Source organism: Terrapene carolina, unplaced genomic scaffold, assembly GCF_002925995.2.
Source record: "Terrapene carolina triunguis isolate 2854851 unplaced genomic scaffold, T_m_triunguis-2.0 Scaffold430, whole genome shotgun sequence".
Lineage (NCBI taxonomy): Eukaryota > Metazoa > Chordata > Testudines > Emydidae > Terrapene > Terrapene triunguis.
Window position 1 is genome coordinate 1,033,568 of NW_020664781.1, and position 24,478 is coordinate 1,058,045.

The 24,478-nt window shown below is 55.5% G+C and overlaps 1 protein-coding gene across 3 annotated transcripts in view; it reads right to left on the reverse strand.

Annotated features, from left to right (window-relative positions):
* ARAP1 (ArfGAP with RhoGAP domain, ankyrin repeat and PH domain 1) overlaps nt 1-24,478 on the reverse strand; it is an 83,114-nt gene that overhangs the window by 3,935 nt on the left and 54,701 nt on the right. The window contains exons 19-30 of one of the 3 annotated variants that reach the window (XM_026658357.2): nt 23,724-23,829; nt 21,620-21,767; nt 20,462-20,548; nt 19,463-19,531; nt 18,668-18,785; nt 14,207-14,320; nt 12,151-12,293; nt 10,442-10,474; nt 6,876-6,958; nt 5,227-5,277; nt 3,612-3,675; nt 2,781-2,848 (exon numbers count right to left, since the gene is read on the reverse strand). In XM_026658357.2, coding sequence (XP_026514142.1) covers nt 2,781-2,848; nt 3,612-3,675; nt 5,227-5,277; nt 6,876-6,958; nt 10,442-10,474; nt 12,151-12,293; nt 14,207-14,320; nt 18,668-18,785; nt 19,463-19,531; nt 20,462-20,548; nt 21,620-21,767; nt 23,724-23,829 — 1,084 coding nt within the window. Of the gene's footprint in view, nt 1-2,692; nt 2,849-3,611; nt 3,676-5,226; nt 5,278-6,875; nt 6,959-10,441; nt 10,475-12,150; nt 12,294-14,206; nt 14,321-18,667; nt 18,786-19,462; nt 19,532-20,461; nt 20,549-21,619; nt 21,768-23,723; nt 23,830-24,478 lie in introns of all 3 variants that reach the window. The other 2 variants (XM_026658355.2, XM_026658356.2) reach the window with 2 other exon arrangements.

The following is a 24,478-nucleotide window of genomic DNA, read 5'->3' on the forward strand; positions in this document are numbered from 1 at the left end:
CCGTCCGAGCAGCTTCGGATGGGGAGGCAGGGGCTTGCGGTGAAAGTGCATCGTGCACCGAGAGACTGTCCATAGCGTCCAGGGGCCAGGTTAGGATCAGCCCTTGCCCAGCGGTGGGAATGCAACATGCCTCATCCACACACTGTCCAGCCCGAGCAGCTGCTCCTTGCTCCCGCTGGGAAGCAAAATCACATCGAGAGGGGCAGGAAGGAGGCGGGGCCGCGGCCCAGCTCTGCCTGTGCCAGCACGCACACTTGTCTACCCATGCGCTCCTGAGCCCCGGCTTGCAGCCAGGGGGATGTGGTCGGATACGGCGCCCCGGCGCTCTGTGGTTGATCTCCGAACCATCCCAGAAACAGGAGGGGAGAGAACATTGCCGGCACCTCACCAGTTACTCTTCAAAGACTCAGCACTTTCCCTCGGGACCCACCCGCCGCCCCATCAAGCCCCCCTTTCACGAGTCCTTTCGTTCCCGGCGTTCAGAGCAAGGAGACGGAATCCTTTCTCCGTCTGCCAGCCCAAGCCCTTCCTTGCTTAACGCACCAGGCGCTCAGTGAACGCACAACGGGCCCCTTGACAGCTCTGCCGCGAGGAGTCCGAACATCCTTGGGAAGTGGACAACAGCTCTAGGCAACTGGATCCTGGTTCAACGTACTCAGCACCTCAAAGCCTTGCTACTCTGCAGAGAGATTTCTTGAGCATGCTGGGGGGTTATACAAGGAGCCCCATCCTTTTAGGAATCATACTGCACCCGTAGGCAGTTTATCTTAGTGGTTAGAGCATGGGAGTCCGAGTCATGCCTTTTATTCCTGCCACGGATTTGCTTGCCCCCCACCCCGGGAAAGTCACCTAAACACTCCGTGCCTCGGTTTCCCCATCTGTCAAATAGGGTTAATGATGCCGGCCCACCTCCCCTGGGTTTGGTGAGGGAATTCACTGATGTGCACAAGGGCAGAGGATTGTTAATTTGGGGAATCTCCTGAGAAGCTGCAGATCCCAGGGGCTTCCCTGCGATGCTGCATGCTGACGGGGGGGGGGGGGGGGGGAATCTGGGCTGCCTAAGTCCCACAGGGCCCTTATGCTTCCCACCCTTGAGGCTGGTGGCGGCCTGGCCAGGACTCGCACTGAATGCTGCCCCCGCACCCTCTGCCCTTTCCCTGCGTGCTGCACCCGCTGTACGCAGTTCGGCCTGTGGCCACATCCTGAAGAACAGAGACGGGAAACAGCCGCCAGCTGTAGGGTTAGCCCCACACTCTTGAACCGAGCAAGAGCAGAAGAGGGGAAGCAAACACGAAGCAGCGTCCGATCGTGGCCCCGGGTGGGGAGCTGGAGAGCATCTCTCCCCGCCCCCTCTGCCAAGCAAAAAGCCAGATGCATCCCATTGCACAGAGCTGCGCTGCAGATCCTGTCCCACCGCAGCTGTCATTATAAACCTGAGGGAAGGCAGGGCCCAGGGTGCTGGATCTCCCCGGCAAAGGGCGCTTGTACCAACAGACATTTAAACACGGACATCGTGAATTCAGTGCTGTGAAGTGTTGGTCCCTTCCTGACCCATAGCGGAGATACAGCCCTGGCAGCGGTGGGGCAAGCTCCCCCCCCGGGCGCCTGGCCAATGTGCCACGACCCTGCCCTGACCTGCCCCCTCTAGAGAGGCCCGTTCAGTCCCTGGCTTCTCTGCAGAGAGGCCTGCTAGTGGCCCCTTGTGAAGACGGTGTTTGCGTAGGAACGCCTGTCTGCTAGCGTTGGGCTGAGACCCACCGGCTCATGTCATGGCCCTCACCCATTGGAGTGGTGGTTTTTCGCCACGCAGTCACTGGTCCATTAGGAACTGGCGTGAGACTCACCAAGCCACTGAGCAGTAACGAGGTTCAGTCCCTACCAACCTGGGCTGGTAGCTGGAAAGCATCAGACGGCCAATCGCCCAGTCCCCAAGCCATGGAGGAGGAGCTGGCCGGGATGACCGCTGCTTCCCTCTGGCCACCAGCTGCATTCCTTAGACCCAGCTGTCCTGCTTTCTGGGGCCAGGAGAAAAGCTTCTGGTCAGGTTTATAACAGCAATAAGGACCTCCTGGAGCAGTCCGTTGGCAATCAGATAAAGACCAGCTCTTTGCTAACCGCCCACGCCCAGCTAGTCCTTATCTGAGTCGCCGACTGCTGGGTCGGGCCTTGTTGCTCAAGCCAATCCGAGAGGTTTCCACGTTTGTGGAAGAGACAGTAGACAAATCACGTCTGCAGTAGCCTCTCCGGCAGTCCCCCGTGCGTGTGGACAGGGAAAGGAGAGGGACGGAGAGCTGATTTGTAACGGAGAAGGAATTTCAAAGCAGCGACCCCAATTACCAGGAGAAATCATCTGCCGAGCTGCATCCCCTGTCGCTGCATCACGCCTGCAGGTACCTCCCTGCCGACCTTTGGATAATGGCTCCCGAGGCCTGCTGGGGACAGTTACCCAGCACTGCCCTCCTGGCTTTGTTTGCTCTGAGTCAATGACTAGGACCCAGCCCGGAAAAGGATCGGGAGCCAGACTAACAGCAGAAGATGCTCGGTGTTCGCCAACCCCACCCAGCTCTCGCCTTCTGCTCTCACGCGTGGGAATCCTGTCCCCGTCCCACCCGCCCGGCAGGCGTGATGCTACGAGCCAGCAGGATGCGGCTCCCTGCACCGTGAAACCCAGCGCCGATTGGTTGTCACTCACAGTTAGCGGATCAGCAGCAAAAGCAGCCACACTGTTCCTCATCTCATTCTCATTGCCCCGCAGAGGGATGAGCGAGATGTTACCCAACCTGGAGTCCTGCTGGGTCCGCGACGCCCGCACCTTGGAGGATTCGGAGGGCCACACGTTCCCACCGTTCTGGGGAGGGAGAGCAGACACGTGGCGAGTGAGCAGATGGGGGCAGGGACGCGGCACAAGCCTGGGATCTCAGTGTGCCAGTGAACGGGGCCTTGCTGAGTGCTCTCGAGTTCAGACGCAGAGCGGCGCCGGAGGCCCTCCATACTGTCCGGCCAACGTGCCTCAACTCTGACCCCAAGTTCCACTCAGTCTTTGGCCTCTGCTCATCCTGGAGAGCAACCAGAGCCCACTGCAATGCTGCGCCAGCTCTTGTCCGTAAGGAGCTGGACTAAGAGCCACCGAAGCATTTCACATACGGCTCTGAACAGAGATCAGAGACTTCACTACTGAGTGGGGAATCTAGTGGCCAAAGGCTTTACAGCCTGTTCAAGGGGATCTTTGAACCAGCCAGTCAATGACCGATGCTGCCCCTCTCCTATGTTTATTCTCTCCCACCCCCATGTCCCCATTGTACAGATGGGGCAACTGAGGCCTGGAAAGGCTGTGAGTTGTCCAGGGTCACCCAGGTGGGGTAGGAATCGAACCCTGCTCTCCCACACCTCAAGCTAGTCTTCTGGCCACTAGACCATCCTTCTTGGGCTGGCTGGGGGAGATGGTGACCTGGCTGCGTGGGCTGTGAAATGTGACTGTCCTGTGAGGCCGGCAGACCCCCACGCCAGGCCCCCCACGTGGCAGGGGGTGTATCCGAGCCATGCGGAAGGGCCCCTCCCACCCTGAAGGATGGCAAGGCGTGCTGAGGAGCCGCCCGCTGCTCAGGTGGTACCTGTACATAGAGGAAGGATGCGAACCACTCCCGCAACTCCATCTGCGTATCGCAGCACAGGTACCTGGGGAGGAGATCAAAGGGGAGGTCAGGGTGGGTGCGTCTGGCCGGAGGGGACGTGAGCAGCGAGACGAGCCCCTCCCCTGCCCCCCACCCGGCCTGCCTGCGTCCAGCATAGGGAATGCAGTTACTTGCAAGCCACCTGTGGCAGAAATCCCACAGCAGATGTGAAACACGCCCGGCCCGACAGGCCGGCTCGCTTGCTCACAATCAGAGCTGCCTCAGTGGCTGCTATTCCAGGCAGCAGCCGGATGGCTCCCGCCCAGCGCAGGGCACCAACAGCACAGGGGCTGCCGGCTGCCCTGGGTCCAGCCCTGGCGCTTGTGACCAGTGGGGTTGGATCTGCTGGTGTAGCCGGAGGCAGGGCCATCTCTAGAGAGAGCCGTGACCCTGCAGTGCTCCCTGCTTATGTATCAGGGGGATGTTCCCCCGAGAGGCTGCACTCAGGTTTCCTTTCAAGCCTGGGTTTATTTGCAGCAGGGAGGTTGATTCTGGCTCATGAATCTGATTTGTTTGAACCTGATGGATCAGATTGGGTTGAGTCACAAATCTGATCCGGCCTTTGTGCCAGCTTGAAAACCAGGATCTTTAGGCATTTGGGATCAGGTCCCAACGTTACTGGGCTCTCAGCATCTCTCAGGATGGGGTCCTGGCTGTCAGATTAAGAAATACAGCTGTGTGTCGAGTGATCTATTCCTGACATCATCATTAGTGACCAGAGAACATCTGGAGTGTCGGATGATGAAAGTTGCTTCCAAGCTCTAGATAATTAGACAGCAACGGCAGCTAGATGGCAGAGCCAGAGAGAGCGAATCTAGAGCAGGGTTCTCAAACTGGGCGTCGGGACCCCTTGGGGGGTCGTGAGGTTATTACATGGGGGGGGGGGGGTCATGAGCTGTCAGCCTCCACGCCAAACCCCGCTTTGCCTCCAGCATTTATAATGGTGTTAAATACATAAAAAGCGTTTTTAATTTATTAAGGGAGGGTCGCACTCAGAGGCTTGCTGCGTGAAAGGGGTCACCAGTGCAAAAGTTGGAGAATCACTGATCTAGAGGGACAGATGGTTGAAGAAATGGATAGTGTCTCCTTTAAATAAAATTTTGCTGAACAGGCTGGGGGAGGGGGTGACAGAGAGCCCACTCCTCTCTCCTGGATGGACTCAGAATTACTGGACTGTATGTCAGAGCCCCCTGTCAATAGAGTCTCATTTAGCTCAAGTGACAAGGGCCCACAGATGGGGGTTTTAAGTAGCTACAGCCTGGCACGGCGAGATCTGGGCTGGTGATGAATTTGTTTCAATAATAACTGTACCAGGCCATGCAGACTGATCCTGGCCAGGGACATTTCTGTGCAGAAACGACTCCTCCTCCCCAAGTCTCGTGCGGCGGGGAAGTCCCTGAACCCCTTTGGTACGTGAGCATGGTTCTGTTTCTGAAATGAGCTCCGCCTCCATCCCTGTCTGCCTGAACTCCAGCAGATCAGGGTCTGGGCCTGGCTACGCTTAATGAACAGCTCTCCTCCAGCAAAGCCCCCCCGGCCCGCCACGGCTCCTTACCACTGTTGCTTTTCATGCTTCTCGTTTTCATAGAACACCGTGAATCCCCAGCTGCCAGGGAGAGAAGAGAACAGAACGCTGAATTCCAAGGTTTCCTCTCCCAATCAACTCCACGAGCTTTAGGTTAATAACTTTCCCAATAGAGCAAACCTGGTATCCCAGCAACCACAAGCCTCTCTGCGTTACCGTGGCAAACTGTTGTGATTTGACACCACCGCCATGCACTTTCCTCCATGCTCTTTGCTTTTGGAGAGGCCAGGTGGCACTTCAGTCTATTGCTGGCATCCTCCGGCAATGAGAGACTCTCCGCAAAGGGTGGAAGGCTGCCACGTGCCATAAAATCAGCCTCTCTCATCGTTTTGTGGTGCATTTGATCCCAATGGATCACCAAGTTTGCCTGTCAATTAAATGCAACCACATCTGGGGTGGGGGAGGTTTAACAGCACAATGCAACGTCACACAGCAGGGTAGGCCAGTAAAGCAAAAGACATTAGCCCTGATTCTTCCCAGTTTTACACCAGTGTCCAACCCACAAGTTGTCCCCAAGCACAGCTGTCTCAACCAGCCCGTGAGACGGTGATGTGCAAATCAACATCACAACCTGCCAGGCAGGAGTGGAGCTCTGGCAAAGGTGCCAGCTCCACAGCACTCCACGAGGCACCATCTGGCCTTTGTGCCAGCGTGAAAACCAGGATCTTTAGGCCCCAACGTTACTGGGCTCTCAGCATCTCTCAAGATCAGGCCCATTTTTAGTAAGGGCTGGCACCAGGGCCAACCCCAACACCCCCCCTCCCCCAAGGCAAGAGCCTAGCCCTGCCAGAATCTGAACAATGGGGCTAGCTGGAGGTGAACCACAAGTCTCCAGCCCACTCCCTGCCCTCTCTTACCCGACCGAATTGCTCCCAGTTCAGACCCAGCCATGGGGCTGAGCCCCCCACAGCAGGCCTGCCTGACCTGTGCCGTTTAACCCCAGTGTGATGTACTGAATAAATCCCTCTGGAATAACAGTGTCACATTGTCACGCTGTGCTCTGGGCATTCCTCCCTGGTGCTTTGCGTTCCCCAGCCCTGGCAGACAGCCCGTGTGGTCTATTTCATAGCTCCTGCGTTTTCCCTTGCCGCCCTATGGAATAACGAACTGGAAGAACGTCTGCACCTGCCGACCTCCCAAGACGCATCTCAAGCTGCAGCTGCAGCCTGACCACCTCTAGCGGTGCTGTTGTCACACCTCCCAAGCTAAGCAGGGCCCAGCCAGATCAGTACTTGGAAGGGAGTCTGACAGTGCTGATGCTACAGTAAGTGGCCCTTTCCTCCGAGGCAGTACTGAACCCACGGGGCAATGCTGCACCAAGCGCAGTGCTCAGAACATTAATGAATGAAGCCTCGCAATCTCAGTCAGCTGGATCCCTACTTCACAAATGGGGAAACTGAGGCACATAGTGGAGCAGTGACTCACCCGAGGTCACCCAGCTATTCGCTGGCAGATCCAGGAGTTGAACCCGGAGCTCCCAGCTCCCCATCCCTCTGCTCTATCTACTAGACCTTGCTTATTGCATTGCTATGGTGGCCTCATGGCTTCCTGTTGGCAGGGCTGACTGAGCCCAGGACCCACGAGAAGTGCCGCTGTTCAGACTCCAACCCATTGCTCACCAGGATGGAGGGCGAAGTTTCTTCTTAATTCCCAGGTAGACTTTCAGATTCTTGACTGGCCACTCTTTCTCCGGTCTGTGGCTCTGGGGAGACAGAAGGAGAAGAGGGAGTCAGAGAGAGAAACATCCCAACATCGACAGTGAACCCTCTGCCACGGTGCGGACGCATACAATCTGGATCAGCCTTCCAGTTATGATTGCAGGGGACTGTCCATTCTGGTGAATTCAGCTCCAGTAAGCAGAACTCTGAATGATGCCAAAGCAACACACAAAAAGAGGAAGGGTTTTCTTCCTCCAACAACAGAAATACCCTTCTGGGACAGACAGACATGAATATAAGGCCTTCTTAGAGACCAGCCTGCAATAGAGCACCAAGGGCAAGCAGATGGTGCAGTACTGTTCTCCTGACTCACCCAGCAACCAGACCAGGTGGGTCCTATTAGCTCCAGCCTCAGGGTATCAAAGCGTTGAGTAAAGAGGAGGAGGTGGGGGTGACACACAAGGTCTTGCTCAGAAAAGAACAGGAGGCAGCTCCTTATGTTGTGTTCTGAAGTGTAAAGGTGAATGCCAGGAAGGAATGGGAGCATGGGGTGTGTGTCTTGTGCAGAGAGTAGGGTTGGAGCTCTGCCACTCACAGACTTTGTTGAACCAAATCCTGTCCTCAGATGTGTGTATGCAACCCCTACTGCTGGTTGGGGGTGGGCTGACCCGCATTGGGGGCTTGTTCACACTGCCCCGCAAGCCACTGTATGTGCACTCCTGCTCCGCCTGGGACCCAGAAGCCAGGGCCTGAAGCTGGGCTTGGGGCTGGGATCTCCCGAGCACATACACAGACTTGTGTTTAATGCTGGGGCTATGTTCATACAAACAGAACGGGCCCAGCTGCGCCTGCTGCCTGCCCCCAACCTGTCTGTGACATCACCACAATGCCTACAGACCGTGAGGTCCAACAGCAGGCGAGGGCCTCAGCGCGGCCCAGGCAGTGGCAGCAGATGGAGCCGTAATCCACAATGCTCCCGTTTCCATGTAAACATCTCTAAGGACGCAGGCTGAAGGAGAGAGGGGTGGAGGACGCAGGCGAGAGCAGCACAATGCGGGTTTTCCCAGGCGGTGTCAGGGCCCCTCTGAGAGGAAGGAGCAGGGGTGAGAGGTGGGGTGGAACAGAGAGACATGACCCTGGCTGCTGGAGAAGGGCCCCAGCCACACCCCACGGACTCAGTCTCCCTCTGCCAGCCGGCCCCACTCGCCTGCTCCTCACTCCGTGCGAATGGAGTTACTGCCTTCACCTCCAGGCCAGTCCTCCCGTACATCTGGCCCTTGTTCAGTCCCCAAACACCCACCACCAAGCCTGGATCAAGACCTAGACACGCTGGCCTGGAATGGCTCAAACCGAAATTGCAGATCGGCCTATGCAGAAGGCGGGACTGCGTTCTAGGTGTGGAATGGTATGTTACAGACGTGTTACCTATGTGTCAGCTCATGCCGTGAGTCACAGGAGTGCAGCGATACAACAAATGCTACTTGTGTGGCATGCACATATACCTGATGTCTGTTTTGTTCCACTCTGGGGAAGGTTGGGGTTGGATCTGAATTTTGTCAAACCAAACTCCCGGACCTGATCTCTGGGCTCTCGAACCGTCCAGCACTTGGCAGCTTGGGCCCATGGTTCCTATTTACTAGGGCTGGTTCTGAGATACGCTGGGGCACAATTCAGTCTCCAGGCTGGTTCTGCTTAGGCCCCATATGAATACGGCCGATTATATTCATATGTACAAGCCCCAAAGGGAGCAGTTTACACAGTCAAGTCTCAGGCAGGCAGCACACACAGCAAAGGCGAATTGTAATTACAAAACCATCGGTCTCACACTGAGCCACTTACAAAAGCGCCCCTGGGTCGTGGTGTGATTACACGCGGGAAAGATCAGCATTGACCCATCACCCAGCAGTGCCTGCGAGCGTCCGATCAAGGGAGAGGAATTGCTCGGGCTGATGTGTGTGTGTGTAACTAGGAGTGATGGGACAGAACCGTTCTCTGAATGCCAGAACCCCCCCGCTCATTGGCGAGGTCTGCTCGATGGCAGAATAGCTTCCGCAAGGGAGCCCCATCGCACAGGACATTGACACGGGACTGGACAAAGCCCCGAAGAGCACATTGTGGGGAACATTCCTGCGCTAGACAGGAAATGCACAGAATGACCTAATAGTAGACTTGTTTCACCCATAATTTCTATGGTTCTACAGTTATCCACTGCCCCTCAGTCCCCCCCACCCCGGGACAGGCAAGCGGTGAAAAACTGTCTAACTCCTGGTCATCATCCTTTCACACCCTCCTGTCTGGGAATGTCTGCTACCACAGAACGGCACTGCAGCCAGATGCACTCCTCAGAGGGACGATCAGACCTCCCTCGTTAACCTTGGGAACAATGCCTTTTCCCTGATGGCCAAATGAGCGCTGGGGGTGGATTACACAAGTGTTTGCAGTCCCGGCAAGCTCAAGAATTATTGAGGGGAACAGGCACTTTAATATTTCCGCCACCCCTGCCCATACAAGGGGTCCAAAATCATGCCCACAATGGCAGCAGCTTTGCTGGCTGTAGTGCCCCCTCGATCACCGGGTGGTGACAATCTGGTCAAAACCTCCTCTTTCAATGGTGCAGTGTTAGGGCCCTGACCTGGGACTTGGGAGACAAGTTGAATACACAAACTTCCTATGTGACGTTGGGCATAGTCATTTAGCCTCTGTGCCTCAGTTTCCCCCCTGCACAAGAGGGGTAACAGCCCTGCCCTGCCTCCCAGGGGTGTTGTGAGGTGCTCAGATACTGTGGTAACAGAGATACAGGGGACATTCAGCAAACTTGGGAAAGGGCCACTGGTAACAGGGTCAGGCCGAATCCTGCCCTAGGATAGATGCCTGGACCAGCATCAGAGCCCTGACTTTGGCTCTGACCCTTGGAAGATTAGGCATGATTTCATTTTGGCAATAAGTCACCCCGCTTTCACAGGCTCTGTTGCTTCGGGGATTTTCATGGAGCCCATTGTCTTTGCCCGTTCCCTAAGGTTGCTGGTGTAACTTCCCTCGCCATGGCAACACCCACCTGAACTCTCTCATTACAGCCGCTAGTTACAGTGCATGTCAGGTGTCTTCGGGAACACAGCTCTGAGGGTGGAGGGGTGTGCGTGGGGGGGGAGTGTCCACACACTGCAGGCAAGACATTTCCATCGCTTACAAGAGACCACTGAACTCAGTGGGGCCCGGATCACACCCTAAAAAACCACGGTGGTATTCTACGGGAACAGCCCAAGGCACTAGCAGGGGATCTACTGTTTTGTATCATTGTTACACAACACTGCCGTATTTTTTCCCATGATTTCCCTTTGTGATGGTGTGAATCCATTTTTTTCGGATAAGGAAAACCACGTGCTCATGTGTCTCACGCAAACACACCCTTGAATGTGTTTAGTGACCGGATTTGGGTTTGACCCAGGGCAACCTTGTAAGGCAAGAGAGCAAATCAAAGCCCACAGATCATCCCACTCAGCTGTCACACAGCACACTTCTCTACTCACGTTTTCCACGGCAGGCATCCGCTGCTTCAAGCTCTGTTTAATAAAGGATCGGGGTTAAACCAGACACAGAGGATCAGCCACAGACTGGGGAGAGGTGTGTGTGTTTTGGGGGGTGAAGTGCCACCCTCTGGGTAACCCCCTATTCTGCCCCACCACTGCCACAAAACAGGAGGCTTGTAAAGCCAATGGGGATCTGCGTCTCGCTTCCCATGGAGCAGGGCACACAAGCTGCAAGGATCCATGCAGTGGGGTTCGGGGATTTGGGCACTTGGCCACAAAGGGTGTGATATTTGGGCAGGAAGGCCCAGAGACTAAAAGGGCAGGACCAAACTGTGTTGTAAGCAGCGAGTGGAGTGAGCCTAGAGCTGGTTGTCAGGACACCGGGGTTCTAATCCTGATTCTTCCAGGGACCCACCGTGTGGCTTTGGACAAGTCACACCATCACTCTGTGCCTCGGTTTTCCCATCTTTGAAATGGGGATCACAGCGCTTGGACTGCAACATGTGAAAAGCCTTATAGCAATGCGACGTATTATTGTGACCCCGCTATGGTGACATGTCACAGTCCCCAGGCCTTACTGGACTGCTAACACAGTTTGACAACATGGTTATAACAGAGTTTGGTGCTGTCTTCACAGAAACTGCATAGTGTAAACAGATGCTTACTCTTCATTTCATCTCTGCTGCTATAAATGGGACTTGAGAATGAGAAGTAAATAAGCCTCCAAAGTGTTATAATGAATCCGAAAGCACAGGCCCTTTGCACTTGAGCCAAAGGAGACTCCCCATTAGCTGCTAGCAGTAGAGGACCCATGACACACAGTGAAGCAGTTCTGATTCCATCCAGTAGAGGGAAGTGGTGCACACACCTACTAGGCAGTTTGCTGCATAGGAACATAGGCCTGGTATGACCTCCTGGGTCACTGAGTCCTGTCCCGGCTATCACAGGCAACTCTATCATATAATCCCGGTCAGAAATTTAACAAGCTCCATCTTAAAACTAGCTGGGTTGTTGGCGCCACTGCTCCTACTGGGCAGCTGTTCCAAAACCTCCCTCCTCGGATGGTCAGAAACCTTCTTCTCACTTCCAGACTACATTTACTCATGCCCAGTTCATCCCCATTTGTTCCTGGGCCAACATTATCCTTTCATTTCAATAGCTCTTCTCCCTCCCTGGTGTACTTACAGAGCAATCCGATCCCCACTCAGCCTGTATTTGGCTAGGCTAAACCAGGCAAGCCCTTCCAGTCTCCTCCCCTAAGACAGGCCCTCCACTCCCATATCATCCTCACAGCTCTTCTCTGCACGTGTTCCCTTTTACATTCCTCTCTCTTGACCATGGGTGACCAGACCTGCACGTGGGATTCCAGATGAGGTCTCACCAGTGCCTTGCACACAGTCCCCATCGCTGCTGGAAATACCTCGCCTGCGTACACTGGAAACAAAACCAACTGAAATGCCTGCAGTCGAGTGCCACTGACCACAGCGTCGCCCCGAGGAACAGTCCCCTCCCCCCCCCCCCAGCGAGATCTTACAGCTACTGGTAAGGAGAGGCAGAGTGGATGACAGAGGGGATGTGGAGCCAGAAAAAAGGATGCTCGCGCAGGCCGGCTTCGGTCAGTAGGGGGCGCTGCAGGCCAGGAGGCATGGGAAAGGACGGTGTGCTGGGACGGGAGGTGGGAGGGGATTGTGGCAGCCCAGGCAACTCACCCGCACTTCCTTGTAGAGCCTCAGACAGCTGTTGTTCAGGATGAAGTATCGGTCGTGGAAGCCCGTGCTCAGCCCGAGCCCCAGCAGGTTCCTCTCCTCCCGGAACTTCATCATGCCGTGCTTGCTGTCGCTCACTCTGCTGGCTGGGGAGAGCACAGAGCCGGACCGCGAGGGGTTAAACACACGGCTGCAGCCCACGCCGCACCCGACGGAGGGTAATTCCCATCCCGCCTCTAGCTGGCAGACAATGCATAGTGCAGTGGGGTGAGACGAGAGATCCCAGAACCTGCCCTACTGGTCCCATACTTGGCAAAGGAGGGTTTCCACTGGGAGCGGTGGCCTCAAGGAAAGGCGCGGACACACAGACACACACACACTCGTGTTAGGATATAGATATTCAGGCCTGTCTGCAAAGGCCTATACTTTAAGAATTTAGGTGTATTCTTATCACGTAGCTAGTTATAGAGGTATAAAAGAAAGAATCAAAATCACAGTCTGTCTGTGTCTGGGCCTTCTCTCACTGTGACAGTCTGAGCCCTGTTCTTAAGCTAAGGCCTTCGGCTAAGCAGCAGAGGCAGCCATAAACTGGGAAGTGAACGGTCACATCCCCACATCCCAAACTAGTCACATTGAAATAAGGTGCTATTGGGCTGTTAGGAATACAATCCTATCCTGATATTCCTGTCACCTCCAGAGAAAGGGAAGAGCCTAGAAGATGTAAAAGGAAACTTAGTTTGATGGCATCCTGTCTGGCAAGAACTCACTTATCAATAGCTGGGATGTGAAATCCTCATTTCTGTATTGTTCTATCACTGTAGGCTCCACTTCCCTATTGTTTGTCTGTATAATCTCTGTCTGGTTCTGTGATTGTTTCTGTCTGCTGTATAATTAATTTTGCTGGGTGTAAACCAATTAAGGTGGTGGGATATAATTGGTTAAATAACCATGTTACAATGTGTCAGGATTGGTTAGTTAAATTTCAGTAAAATGATTGGTTAAGGTACAGCTAAGCAGAACTCAAGTTTTACTATATAGTCTGCAGTCAATCAGGAAGTAAGGGGGGAATGGGAACAGGGACTGGGGGTGGGGGAATTGGAATCATGTTTTGCTAAGGGGGGGGAAATGGGAACAGGGACACAGACAAGGCTCTGTGGTGTCAGAGCTGGGAAGGGGGACACTGGAAGGAAACTGGAATCATGCTTGCTGGAAGTTCACCCCAATAAACATCAAATTGTTTGCACCTTCGGACTTCGGGTATTGCTGCTCTCTGTTCCTGCGAGAAGGACCAGGAACGTGAGGGGGTGAAGGAATAAACCCCCTAACAACTCTCTCTCTCTCTGTGGGGCGCTGCAGGCTCCCTTTGAGGGTTTCTAACCCTGCTCCCTTGCGTCCCAGGCTCTCTCTGCAAAGGAGTTTCCTCTTTCATTGAGGAACCACCAATGGAAGCTGCAGGGTCAGGCCACATTTGCCATCCCGTGGTCCAGGGGGCAGGGCTGCAGGAGAGAGCCCCACTGCCCCAGCTGGGCAGAGACATGGCAATTGATCTGTGCAGAAACTGACCAGGGCAGGGCTTGATAATAAACAGGCTTCCCGTCCGAGTTGCAGGGTGAGTGAGAAGAAGGGCAGGCGCTCGGGAAAGACGCTGATGTCATGTCTCTTTGCCCTCTGTTCGCAGGATCAGCTCCGATTGGGTCTGGATTGAGCCCATCTGTCAGGTTGAAAAGCTCCTCCGTGCCATTGGTTGGCGCCGGCTGGCGTGGGCACGCTCCTAGGTCTTTCCTTTTCCCCTCCCTCCCGCTCCCCAGACGTGGGTTTGCTGCCTAGTGCCCCCTAGCACAACCCAGTACTGACAAAGGAAGAGCGCAGAACCCTAGACTGACCCAGGATCATCTGGGTGCAGGATTCTACAGGGCACGTGTCTCTGTGCTGCGCGGATCGGACCAGCCAGCTCGCTCTCTCTTTTGGACAATGAAGACTAGGAAGTGCGAGAACCCTGAGCGGCCTGGATCCCGTCTACACTGAGGTACGTCTCCAACAAACCCCTGCAACCACCTACCTAGATAGATAAGCATGTTCTCCATGGACAGCTGCTTCTTCACCACCAGGTAGCTGTCCGTCCCCAGGCCGTGCAAGATAGGCAGGACTTTCTCAGAGTAGTGCAAGGGCCGCTCTGCACGGGGAAGGAGGAACAGGTGTATTAATGCCCCCATCTGGCTTACCCCCTCCCCGCCGCGACCATGCTGACGGTGACCAAAGCTGCATGTTTTAACTCAACTCTTTGCGAGCCAACTGAACGCCCCTTGGGGGAGGATCATCATTTTACATGTATAGAGCCTCTTCAAGTGCTTTACCAACTATACCCAAGCATCTCTTCCCCCACCACCAGAATGCAGCCACCTCTGGGGTGGAATGTGGGCGGCTGGTCAACAGCCTACAGCAACACTACCCAACTGCTTCGGAGAGGCAGTGAATGAGATCCTTTCCAGCTGAGGCTGCAGGGTGGAGTTAGGGAAGCAGAATGCGAGGATTCAGGCTGGACACCAAGGCCTCATGCATCTTCTCTGGCAAAGAGCGCCTGGGGGCTTTTAATGACCACAGAGCTCAGTCCCTCAGCTTTCTGACTCATCAGCATAGCGCCCCCTAGCACAACGCTGGGTAACTGCTTCAATACAGATTGAGAGGGAAAACATCCGTGCCATGTCATGCAGCGCCGAAATGTTTGTTACGGGTCTCCCATACACGCACTGGCCAGGCGGTGAATTAACTAGTCCAATCAACTAACAAACAGCTTTTGAACGGGACAGTCACCTTCCTAACGAGTTCTCCTGTCCCACTCCGCTGTGGAGAGCCCAGCTTTCTGACAGACCTCCTTGGCACTGTGCGGCCGCTTGGAGAGGGGACGGGGAAGGCGGATGAGGAGAAAAAGAGGTACTTGCAGACCACAGCCAGGGCAGCTTCTGGGTGCTGTTGCCACCAGAGGGGAACAGGGTTAATGATACTCCTGTTTTTGTCAGGAGCTTGGAGATCAACGGATGAAAGGCCACGGATCAGAGCTGGGTGCCAAAAGGGCTGTCTTTGCTGCAGAGCTCACTTGGGATTGGCACCTGGGTCAGCCTTGCCTGGGGGTGAGACGCCCCCCTGCAAAGCCTCACCCACGTTACTCTGTCTTCCCTTGTGTGTCACCCGGGGGAGTGATCCCGGGTTCTTCGTGCTGCAGACGCTGAGCCACACGATGGTTCTCTCCCAGGGAATTGTGGGAGGACTTGTCTGTCCTGGGCACAGGGGGGAATCGTGGGAAGGTGTTGGAGGACTATCAGCACTGCAGTGATTTAGCCTGTGTCCTCTGTAAAATGGGTAGGTTACTAGGCCAAGTGAAAGACTCACCTGGGTTTTAACCTGTACCCCAGGGTGCACCCGCTAGCTCGGGCTGAAAGCACGACTAAGCTCAGGTGAGATGGCTGTGTGTGTAGACAGGAGGTGGTCAGGGTCAAACCCCGAGGTAGAACCCGAGTTGACTCAAGTGAAGATGTGCCCAAAGAGGGCTAGATGATCATAATGATCCCTTCTGGCCTTCAAATCTGTACAAGCTACTTCCCCATCATGGCCCCGATCCTGCCCCCGCTGACCTCACTGATCGTATTGCCAGTGACTTCAGTGGAAGCAAGACTGAGCCTTTAAAGGAGAAACAACAGCGTATGTCAGCACCGGCCACAGCGTGAGGTGAGCTCACCCCACGCCCCGCGGGGAGGCAAAGGGGAGGTGTTACTGCAGACGGATGGGCCTTGAATGACACATGGCCCAGCCGAATGGGTGCAGGCGGTTTCCCCTTCCTGAAGGCGGCTCAGCCGTCTGGAGGTCGGGAAACACTGCTCGTGTAAGGCCTTTACTGCCGCTGGGATTTTCACAGCATGGCCGGGCAAAATCCGGAGAGGTCCTGAGTAGCTGCAGAGCACCCACTGCTTCCGCTGACTTGCTGGGTGCTCAGCTCTTTGCAGGATTCGGCCCTCTGCTGCTACTTAGTATTAACGTGGGGCCTTTCATCCAAGGATCTCAAAGCACTTTCCAAAGGTGAGTAGCTCTAACCCTCCCTGTTTAAAGGAAACCGAGGGCACAGCGAGGGAAAGGCCTAACTTCAAAGTGGCTATTGATTTTGGGTGCCACAAAGCTGGGGAGCCCAGCTGGACACCCAGGGCCAGATAGTCAAAGGTATTGAGGAGCTTCAAAATGCCGAGAGGCACCTAGTGGGGGTTTCTAAAGTGCTTGATGCCTATCTGCATCTGTAGGTGCCTAAACACCTTTAAAGATCTGGCCCCCAGCACCTGGTTTGCAGCACCTCAGCTCGCCCCGCCACCGGCGCAATGCTCTGGACGATGGGGCTGTGAGCTCCTGGGGCAGTACAGCAGCAGAGCCTGGCCTGACCCGGTCTCTGTGCTGCACGGTGGCGTGGCTGGCTCCAGCCGGGCGGTGCGGCTGCCTGTCCTGGCGCTCTGGGCGGCGCAGCTGTAGCGCCGCCAGCCACCGGTGCTCCAGGCAGCGCGGTAAGGGGGCAGGGAGCAGGGGGGGTTGGATAGAGGGCAGGGGAGTTCAGGGTGGTGGTCAGGGGGCGGGGGTGTGGATAGGGGTCGGGGCAGTCAGAGAGCGGGGAACAGAGGGGTTGAATGGGGGCAAGGGTCCCGGGGGAGCAGTCAGGAAGGAGAGGGGGTCTTGGATGGGGCAGCAGGGGGCAGTCAAGGGCGGGGGTTCCAGGGGCGGGCAGGGGACAAGGAGGGGTGGATGGGGCAGGGGTCCCGGGGGGGGTCGACGGGGAACAGGGGGAGTTAGAATATAGAATATCAGGGTTGGAAGGGACCTCAGGAGGTCATCTAGTCCAACCCCCTGCTCAAAGCAGCACCAATGCCCAACTAAATCATACCAGCCAGGGCTTTGTTAAGCCGGGCCTTAAAAACTTCTAAGGAAGGAGATTCCACCACCTCCCTAGGTAACCCATTCCAGTGCTTCACCACTCTCCTAGTGAAGAAGTTTTTCCTAATATCCAACCTAAACCTCCCCCACTGCACCTTGAGACCATTACTCCTTGTTCTGTCATGTGCTATCACTGAGAACAGTCTAGATCCATCCTCTTTGGAACCCCCTTTCAGGTAGTTGAAAGCAGCTATCAAATCCCCCCTCATTCTTCTCTTCTGCAGACTAAACAATCCCAGTTCCCTCAGTCTCTCCTCATAAGTCATGTGCTCCAGCCCCCTAATCATTTTTGTTGCCCTCCGCTGGACTCTTTCCAATTTTTCCACATCCTTCTTGTAGTGTGGGGCCCAAAACTGGACACAGTACTCCAGATGAGGCCTCACCAATGTCAAATAGAGGGGAACGATCACGTCCCTCGATCTGCTGGCAATGCCCCTACTTATACAGCCCAAAATGCCATTAGCCTTCTTGGCAACAAGGGCACACTGCTAACTCATATCCAGCTTTTCATCCACTGTAACCCCTAGGTCCTTTTCTGCAGAACTGCTTCCTAGCCATTCGGTCCCTAGTCTGTAGCAGTACATGGGATTCTTCCGTTCTAAGTGCAGGACTCTGCACTTGTCCTTGTTGAACCTCATCAGGTTTCTTTTGGCCCAATCCTCTAATTTGTCTAGGACCCTCTGTATCCTATCTTTACCCTCCAGCGTATCTACCACTCCTCCCAGTTTAGTGTCATCTGCAAACTTGCTGAGAGTGCAGTCCACGCCATCCTCTAGGTTGGATGGGGCAGGAGTCCTGGGGGAGGCTGTCGGGGGCGAGAAGCGGGGGGGGTCAGATAGGGAGTGGGGGCCGGGCCACACCTGGCTGTTTGGGGAGGCACAGCCTCCTCTAACCGGCCCGCCATACAATTTTGGAAACCCAACGTGGCCCTCAGGCCAAAAAGTTTGCCTGCCCCTGACTTATCAGGTCCCCCCTCAGTCTTCTTTTCTCAAGGCTAAACATGCCCAGTTCATTAACCTTTCCTCAGCTCAGGTTTGATCATTTTTGTTGCTCTCGTCTGGGCTCTTTCCAATTTGTCCACATCCTTCCTAAAGTGTGTCACCCAGAACTGGACACAGTTCTCCCGCTGAGGCCTCACCAGCGCTGAGTAGAGCAGGACATTTACCTCCCATGTCTTACATACGACACTCCTGTTAATACACCCTGGAATGATATTAGCCTTTTTCACCACTGAATCACATTATTGACTCACGTTCCATTTGTGATCTACTCTGACCCCCAGATCCTTGTCAGCAGTACGACCGCCTGGCCAGTTATTCCCCACTTGGTAGATGTGTGTTTGATTTTTCCTTCCTAACTAAGTGCTTTATGTTCGATCTAAGTGACTTGCGAGGTCACAATGTCAGAGCCAAGACTCTCCCGATGCCCTGCTCTAGTCTGCTCGCCAGAGCTGTCACAGGTTGTCCATCCAGCTCTCAGACCCAGTGCCCCACCCGCTCTACACCTGGCAGGTTACCATTCTCGGAGTAACCCTCTCTCCCGCCCAGACACCGACCTGCTTCCTCCCTCTCATTCACTTCGAAGCAGCTCCAGTACTCCTTCTCCTTCGTATCGATTTTCCTCCGCTCCAAGATCTCGAAGGTCAGCTCTTCTGCCGTCATGGTGGCTGGGATCTGAGGCGAGGAAGAAAGAAGCCTCTCTCGTGTCTGCGTCATGGCAGGTCATGTCTCCAGATCCCCCCACCCCTCAGTGCAAGCCCGAGCATCCAGTGGGGTACCAGCCCTTCTGACCAGGAGCCACGGACCTTTGCGTTCATTCTGTGGCTAGTGGGCAGCCGTCAGAAGCGGTTTGCCAGGGCTGCGCCTTCTGTCAGGGCAGTCAGAGGAAGGCTCTAGCTCTGCTGTTGAAGGGACCAGATTGAAAATCCACTCCGCACTGCCCCACACTGGCATGTGCACAGCTTCCCTAGCAGGATCCCCTGATCCCCTGTGCTCAGAGTCACATGCGTCCTGGGGTGGAGGTGGAAGCCCCCGCACCCGCCTGCCAGGGCAAGCCCAGCGCTGGGGCTCAGAGGGCAGTCAGGATGCAATCGGTTGCCCCATTTCACGCCGGCTGTCTGGAGCACCAGCGCCACCCTGACTGTCCCCCAAGCGGCACTGTGACGCCCCAGCCCTTTGGATCAGAGTGAAGGGAGCATCGCGTGCCACTGCCCGGCCTATCCCTCCAGCTTCCCCTTCCTCGGGGCGCACAGCGCATGACACGGCTTCCGGCGGAGACTCTGCAAAGGCCTGTCCGAGGCACGCCCAGCGACGGCCTCTTTCCCTTCCCACCGCCCCTGCCCTCGCCTCACCTTCACGTGCTGCTCCGCTTCCGTCTTCTTCTCCTCCAGATACACTGTGCAGATGAAGTCCCCGGCTTGCTGGAAGGAAACAAGAAAGGGGCTTTTACCAGCAGGTTCCCGTTTACAGAGGGGCACCGACACTGGTGAGTGTGAATCCCCTCCCGGCCTGGCCTGCAACACCCCAGAGTTAATCTGGGTGCAGAGATCCCCCTCAATGCCCTACATTATTCGCTGAATAACCCCCCATCACAGGGTGGCTGGCCCTTTAAGAGGAGAAGGGTCCCAAGCCCTACCTGTGACACACACAACTCCACAGGTGGGCAAAAGGAAGGTCATGTGATCGGTGGGTCATGTGATTTAATCAGGCCACTGCTCAGCACACAGCTGACCCTGTTTCCACCCCCTATTCTCAAGCAATTGAGCACAACAATGAGTTTTGTCGTGGTCCCACTAGAATAGACGAGCGCCCCCTGCTGGTCAGCAGCAGCAGTGACTGGAGCCGCGAGAAGCCATCAGCCGGAACATGGAGCATTTCTCGCTGGCTTTGTGGTGGTACAGCGGTGGTCTAACCGGGGATGTGAGGACAGACCCAGAGGCTGCTGAATGGGAGGGGGAAATAGCTGAAAACGTTTTCTATTTCAGCTTCCAAAGGGTAACAGGAAGTGGCGTGAGCTAGCTGGGACCTAACAAGCTGCCCTCTTCTACCGCCTAGGATTCTGGGAGCGATAGAAAAGGGGGATTTGCTCTTGGGAGGGCGAATGGGCAGCCCCAGCACACACAGCGCCGTGAAACCATGTGTGTCAGAACTGGAAGCAGCCTCTACAGCCAGACCGCTAAAGCGGAGAGCGACCCTCCCAGGTTAGCTGCTGGAGGAGACTAACTGTGTCTGCCTGGCCCCTTCGGAGTTCCTGAGATCTTAGTTTCCCAGTGGATCCCCGAAGAGAACCGAGCGAGCGTGTGCAGGTGAGACCTGCCCCTCCTCCACCAGCGGGCGGACGGGCCGGCTACCTGGGTTCCACTGGACGAGCCGGCTATCCGCATCTTGATGATGGCTGTGATCTCGTCCTGCTGTTTCCTCATCTCTTGTTCGTCCACCTGCCGAGAGGAGAGAAGGCCAGAGTGATCGAACCCTCCGCAGCCCGGCAGCAGAAAGGCCAGATGGACAGCTTCACGTGGGGCCCAGCTCTGGGAGGACATGAGCCTCCCCCATCAGTCCCTGGCCTCCTGCCCGTCACTGAGCTGTGCTGGTCTGGAGTCACCCACCTGCCCAGCTCCACTGGCCAAGGAAAGGCACTCAACAGGGCTTCCCGTGCTTCTCCCCACCCGCTCCGATGTCGAGTGCCTAGCCCATGCCGTCACGGCTTCACTGCTATTGTTATTCATGGTAGCTCAGGTACGTCCGTACGTACTGCATTCACACCCCCTGACGGCAGTACAGCCGGACCCTCTGTGTCGTCAGGGTCTCTCCTTGATCTGTGAGACGCAATCCCACCCTCCACTTGCCTCCAAGCAAACTGGACTTCTCCAGCATGGCTCAGACACAGCCACCTTCCCCTCATGGATCCCCCAAATCCAGCCAGTCGCCCTTCTCCCAATGGCCGGGCTTTATCTGCAGAGGGTGCTTTATAGGATCTGGTGGCTAGTGCATTGCTGAGAACCGTATGCCCGGAGCCAGGTGCTGAGCGGCGGGTGGAAAGAGAAGCTGGAGATCAGAAAGACGACAAAGGAAAAAACTTCCTCGTGGAGGAAGCTCCCAGGGTAGAACAATGGGCGCGAAGGGCCATGGTAACAGTAATCATGCCGAGCTCTTAACATCCGTGGATCTCAAAGCACTTCACAAAGGAGGTTAGTCTCATCGGTAAGATGGGGAAACTGAGGCACGGGGAGGGGAAGTAGCTTGCCCAAGGTAGCAGAGCTGGCAGGAGAAGCCAGGTCTCCTGATTTGCTGTCTAGTGTTCTGGCCACCAGACCACACTGCTCCACAGAAGAGCTTGAATAGATAGAGGCCAGGTTACAACGGACAACAATGCAAACGTTCATTCTGGCTGGGCGAAAAAGGCAATCTCTATAGGTGCCCGGGAGCCGAGTGTACGGGCTCTAGGCCCGGAAGCCTTCAGTCCGCTGAGGGAGAAGCTTTGGGGAGTGGGGCTTCTGAACGCTACGTACGCTAAATATGACCACGTAGCGGCTGATGAGATCCTCCACCACGCGCCCCGCCTTGTAGTCCTTCCCGTCCGTCTGGAAGAGCGTCGGCCCGAAGACGATCGCCAGGTTGTGTGTGTTCATCTGGTTCATCTCGGAGAAGTACTGGACCCTGAGGAAAGCCAGCACATTAAGGACAGCTCCTCCCGGAGCTCCAGCTGCCTCCCCGCCCTGCCCCAATGGCCCTCTCAGGTCTCGCCATGACAGCCGGGGTTTCCGTTTCTGGGGGGACCCTCCATGGGTTGCTGTGTGTAGTGCTCTAGGCCCAGATCCTACAAGGTACTGATCTCCGTGGGAGCTAGGCACCTAAACACCTTATAAGGTCTGGGCCCAGGCTCGGCTCTCTAGTGGTGGGGACCCTCTCGGCCAGACGTACCCTGCTCCGCCTCTGACCTAGGGCAAACCCCCAGCCGTTGGTGAATGGCTCAGGGACGCTGGTGGGTCAAAGGATCCAGCTGCTGCTCACAGGGGATGGGGTTTGAATTCTGCTCTGGCTCCTGGCAGAGCTGGTGGGCACCTGGGAACAGAACTACCAAGGAGCGGGAAAGGGATTCCTCTCTCTCCAGCTGGTCTAAGGGAATGGGCTGTGCTTCCTGACAGATCCAGCCAGATGTAGCCAATGATTTTAGTTTATTATCCATGTATTGTGTGATGTTATGAATAATCAACATCTTATAGCATACATATTCATTGTATGTTAATTAGAGTTCATTTGTAGGATTACAGAAGTACAAGATTGATCAGTATTTAGAGGAACCATGTACTAGACATAAGTCAGACAAGCTGAAACGCAAAAACCTGTAGGCTGAGACCTGCAAGATTTTAGCTCAACTATTTTAGGCCTTGGAGACAAGAAATGCTGACATGAGTCAGTGACCGAGAAATCACCCGAAAGATGATGGGAAAAGAGGTACCAGCTGGTAATATTGTGAAAGTTTAGCAGGAAGATTAAATTTAAATGATAAAATGCTGTTACAGCAAATATTGTCTCCAACATGTGTCTTCACCACAAAATAAAGGTGGTACGTCAATGTTAATGAGAATCCGCCCAGCCTATGGGGTCTCTTGTGTTTCTAGGGGACACAGACCAGATAGAAAGAGAGGGTTGACACTTCCACGTACACGCGCAGAGTGTAGGTATAGACAGAATCACAGGATAAAAGAGGGTGCCCAGAGCTGAAAAATTGAGCTTCCCATGGGAAACCTCCAGCAGGAACCATGCCCGTATTGATGATCAGTCCCTCAGGGGCCAACAGACTCTAATCCCATCTAGGAGGATGTGAGCATGTCTGTCGTTACTTATCTTTAGGAAGTGTAAACGCTGTGACATTTAGAACTCTGTTGGTAACTTTAATAATAAACGGCTAAAAGAGATGTCCTTGTGATTGTCTGTTACTTGCCTATGGTTTCAAGTGTTCCTATGGGCTCTAGAGCCAGAACAAAGAGAGAGAACTGTTGAACGTGAGACTGTAGCGGCCAGAGCTGAACCCACTGTAGTATAATTAACATTCAATAAAATAAACGGCTACACAGACCCGGCAGGTGGGACCCATTAGCCATAAAAGGTGCAGGCTCTTTGAAGGGGGGGCAGAAGAACCTGTCCCCGGAGCTCTGGGAAAGACAAACACTGCTCTGCTGATCCTGAGTCTGGCCTTCATCCTAACAACACTGTGCATATCTGGAGCCTCCTTTAGATGAGGGTCTCCCAACCCCCCTATGCGGAAGTTCACTACTAACATGCTTGGGGTCACACAGGAAGTTGGTGGCAGAGCAGGGGGTTAAGCTCAGGTCTCCTGAATCCCTGGCTTTAGACCCTTCCCCTCCACAGCCCGTTAGAGAGAGAACGACCCGTATCTCGCTGCATCCCAAACCAGCAGGTAAACCCAGCGCCTCTTTCCTTAGCAGGGAGCCCTAGTGAGTGACTCTCCAGCTGGGTGGACCCTAGGCCTTGCGTGCCCAGCTGGCAGGACGAGGCACACAGCTCCGGCACCCACCGGAGAGCACTGGCCTCGGCCAGGCCCAGAGTGGAGCCGCGCAGCTGGGCTCGGCCGTGCCGTGCCCCCCTTACCGGTACAGGTGGTTGATCAGTGCTTTGACTGTGGCTCTGTTCACCACGGGGAGGCTGCTCAGGAGCTGGCGGTACTGGCCGATCTTCTCCTCCTCGTTTTCAATCGCTGGCGGGGAAGGAAGCGGAGCACAGGGTGAGCAGAGCTGCTCGGTGGCAGAGCAGGAGGGCTTGGGGGAGGAGGCGACCAGCCAAATGCTGCCGGATTGGCTGCTAGGCTTCCCTGCCGGGGGTCATCCATGGTACAAACTGAGCTGGACTCTCACCGGACCCTCCTCTGCTTGCCTGACCCCCGTCCATCCATTTCCCAGACTGCCCCTCACTTGCCCCATCCCCTCCCGCCAGCTGCTTCTCCTCACAGGATCGCCTGGCTTCCCGCCCCTAGACACAAGCCCTCAGCTGCTGTTCAGCCAGGAGGAGGCCGCAGAGGAAGGGCTGGGGCGTGCTGGATGCAGGGAGGAGGTGGTGCGGCACACGGAGGATTGCTGCCTGCTGGGGTGAACTTGGGCAGAGGGGGTGGCCCCACTTGGGAAGAAGCGCTGGGGGAAGACAAGGGGCCACGTGGTGAAGACACTGGGGGGAGACTCTCTGGGACCCACCCAGCCTTCCTGGGTCCGGGATTCAGGTCTCGTGCTTTTCTTCTAGCCTCCAGCCAGCTGCACTGTGCAAATCTGACTGCGCTGCCTCCGCCAATGACCTGTCCGTGGGCGTGGGTGGAGGACAGCCCGGACAGGCAGGGGCGTGGGTGGAGGACAGCC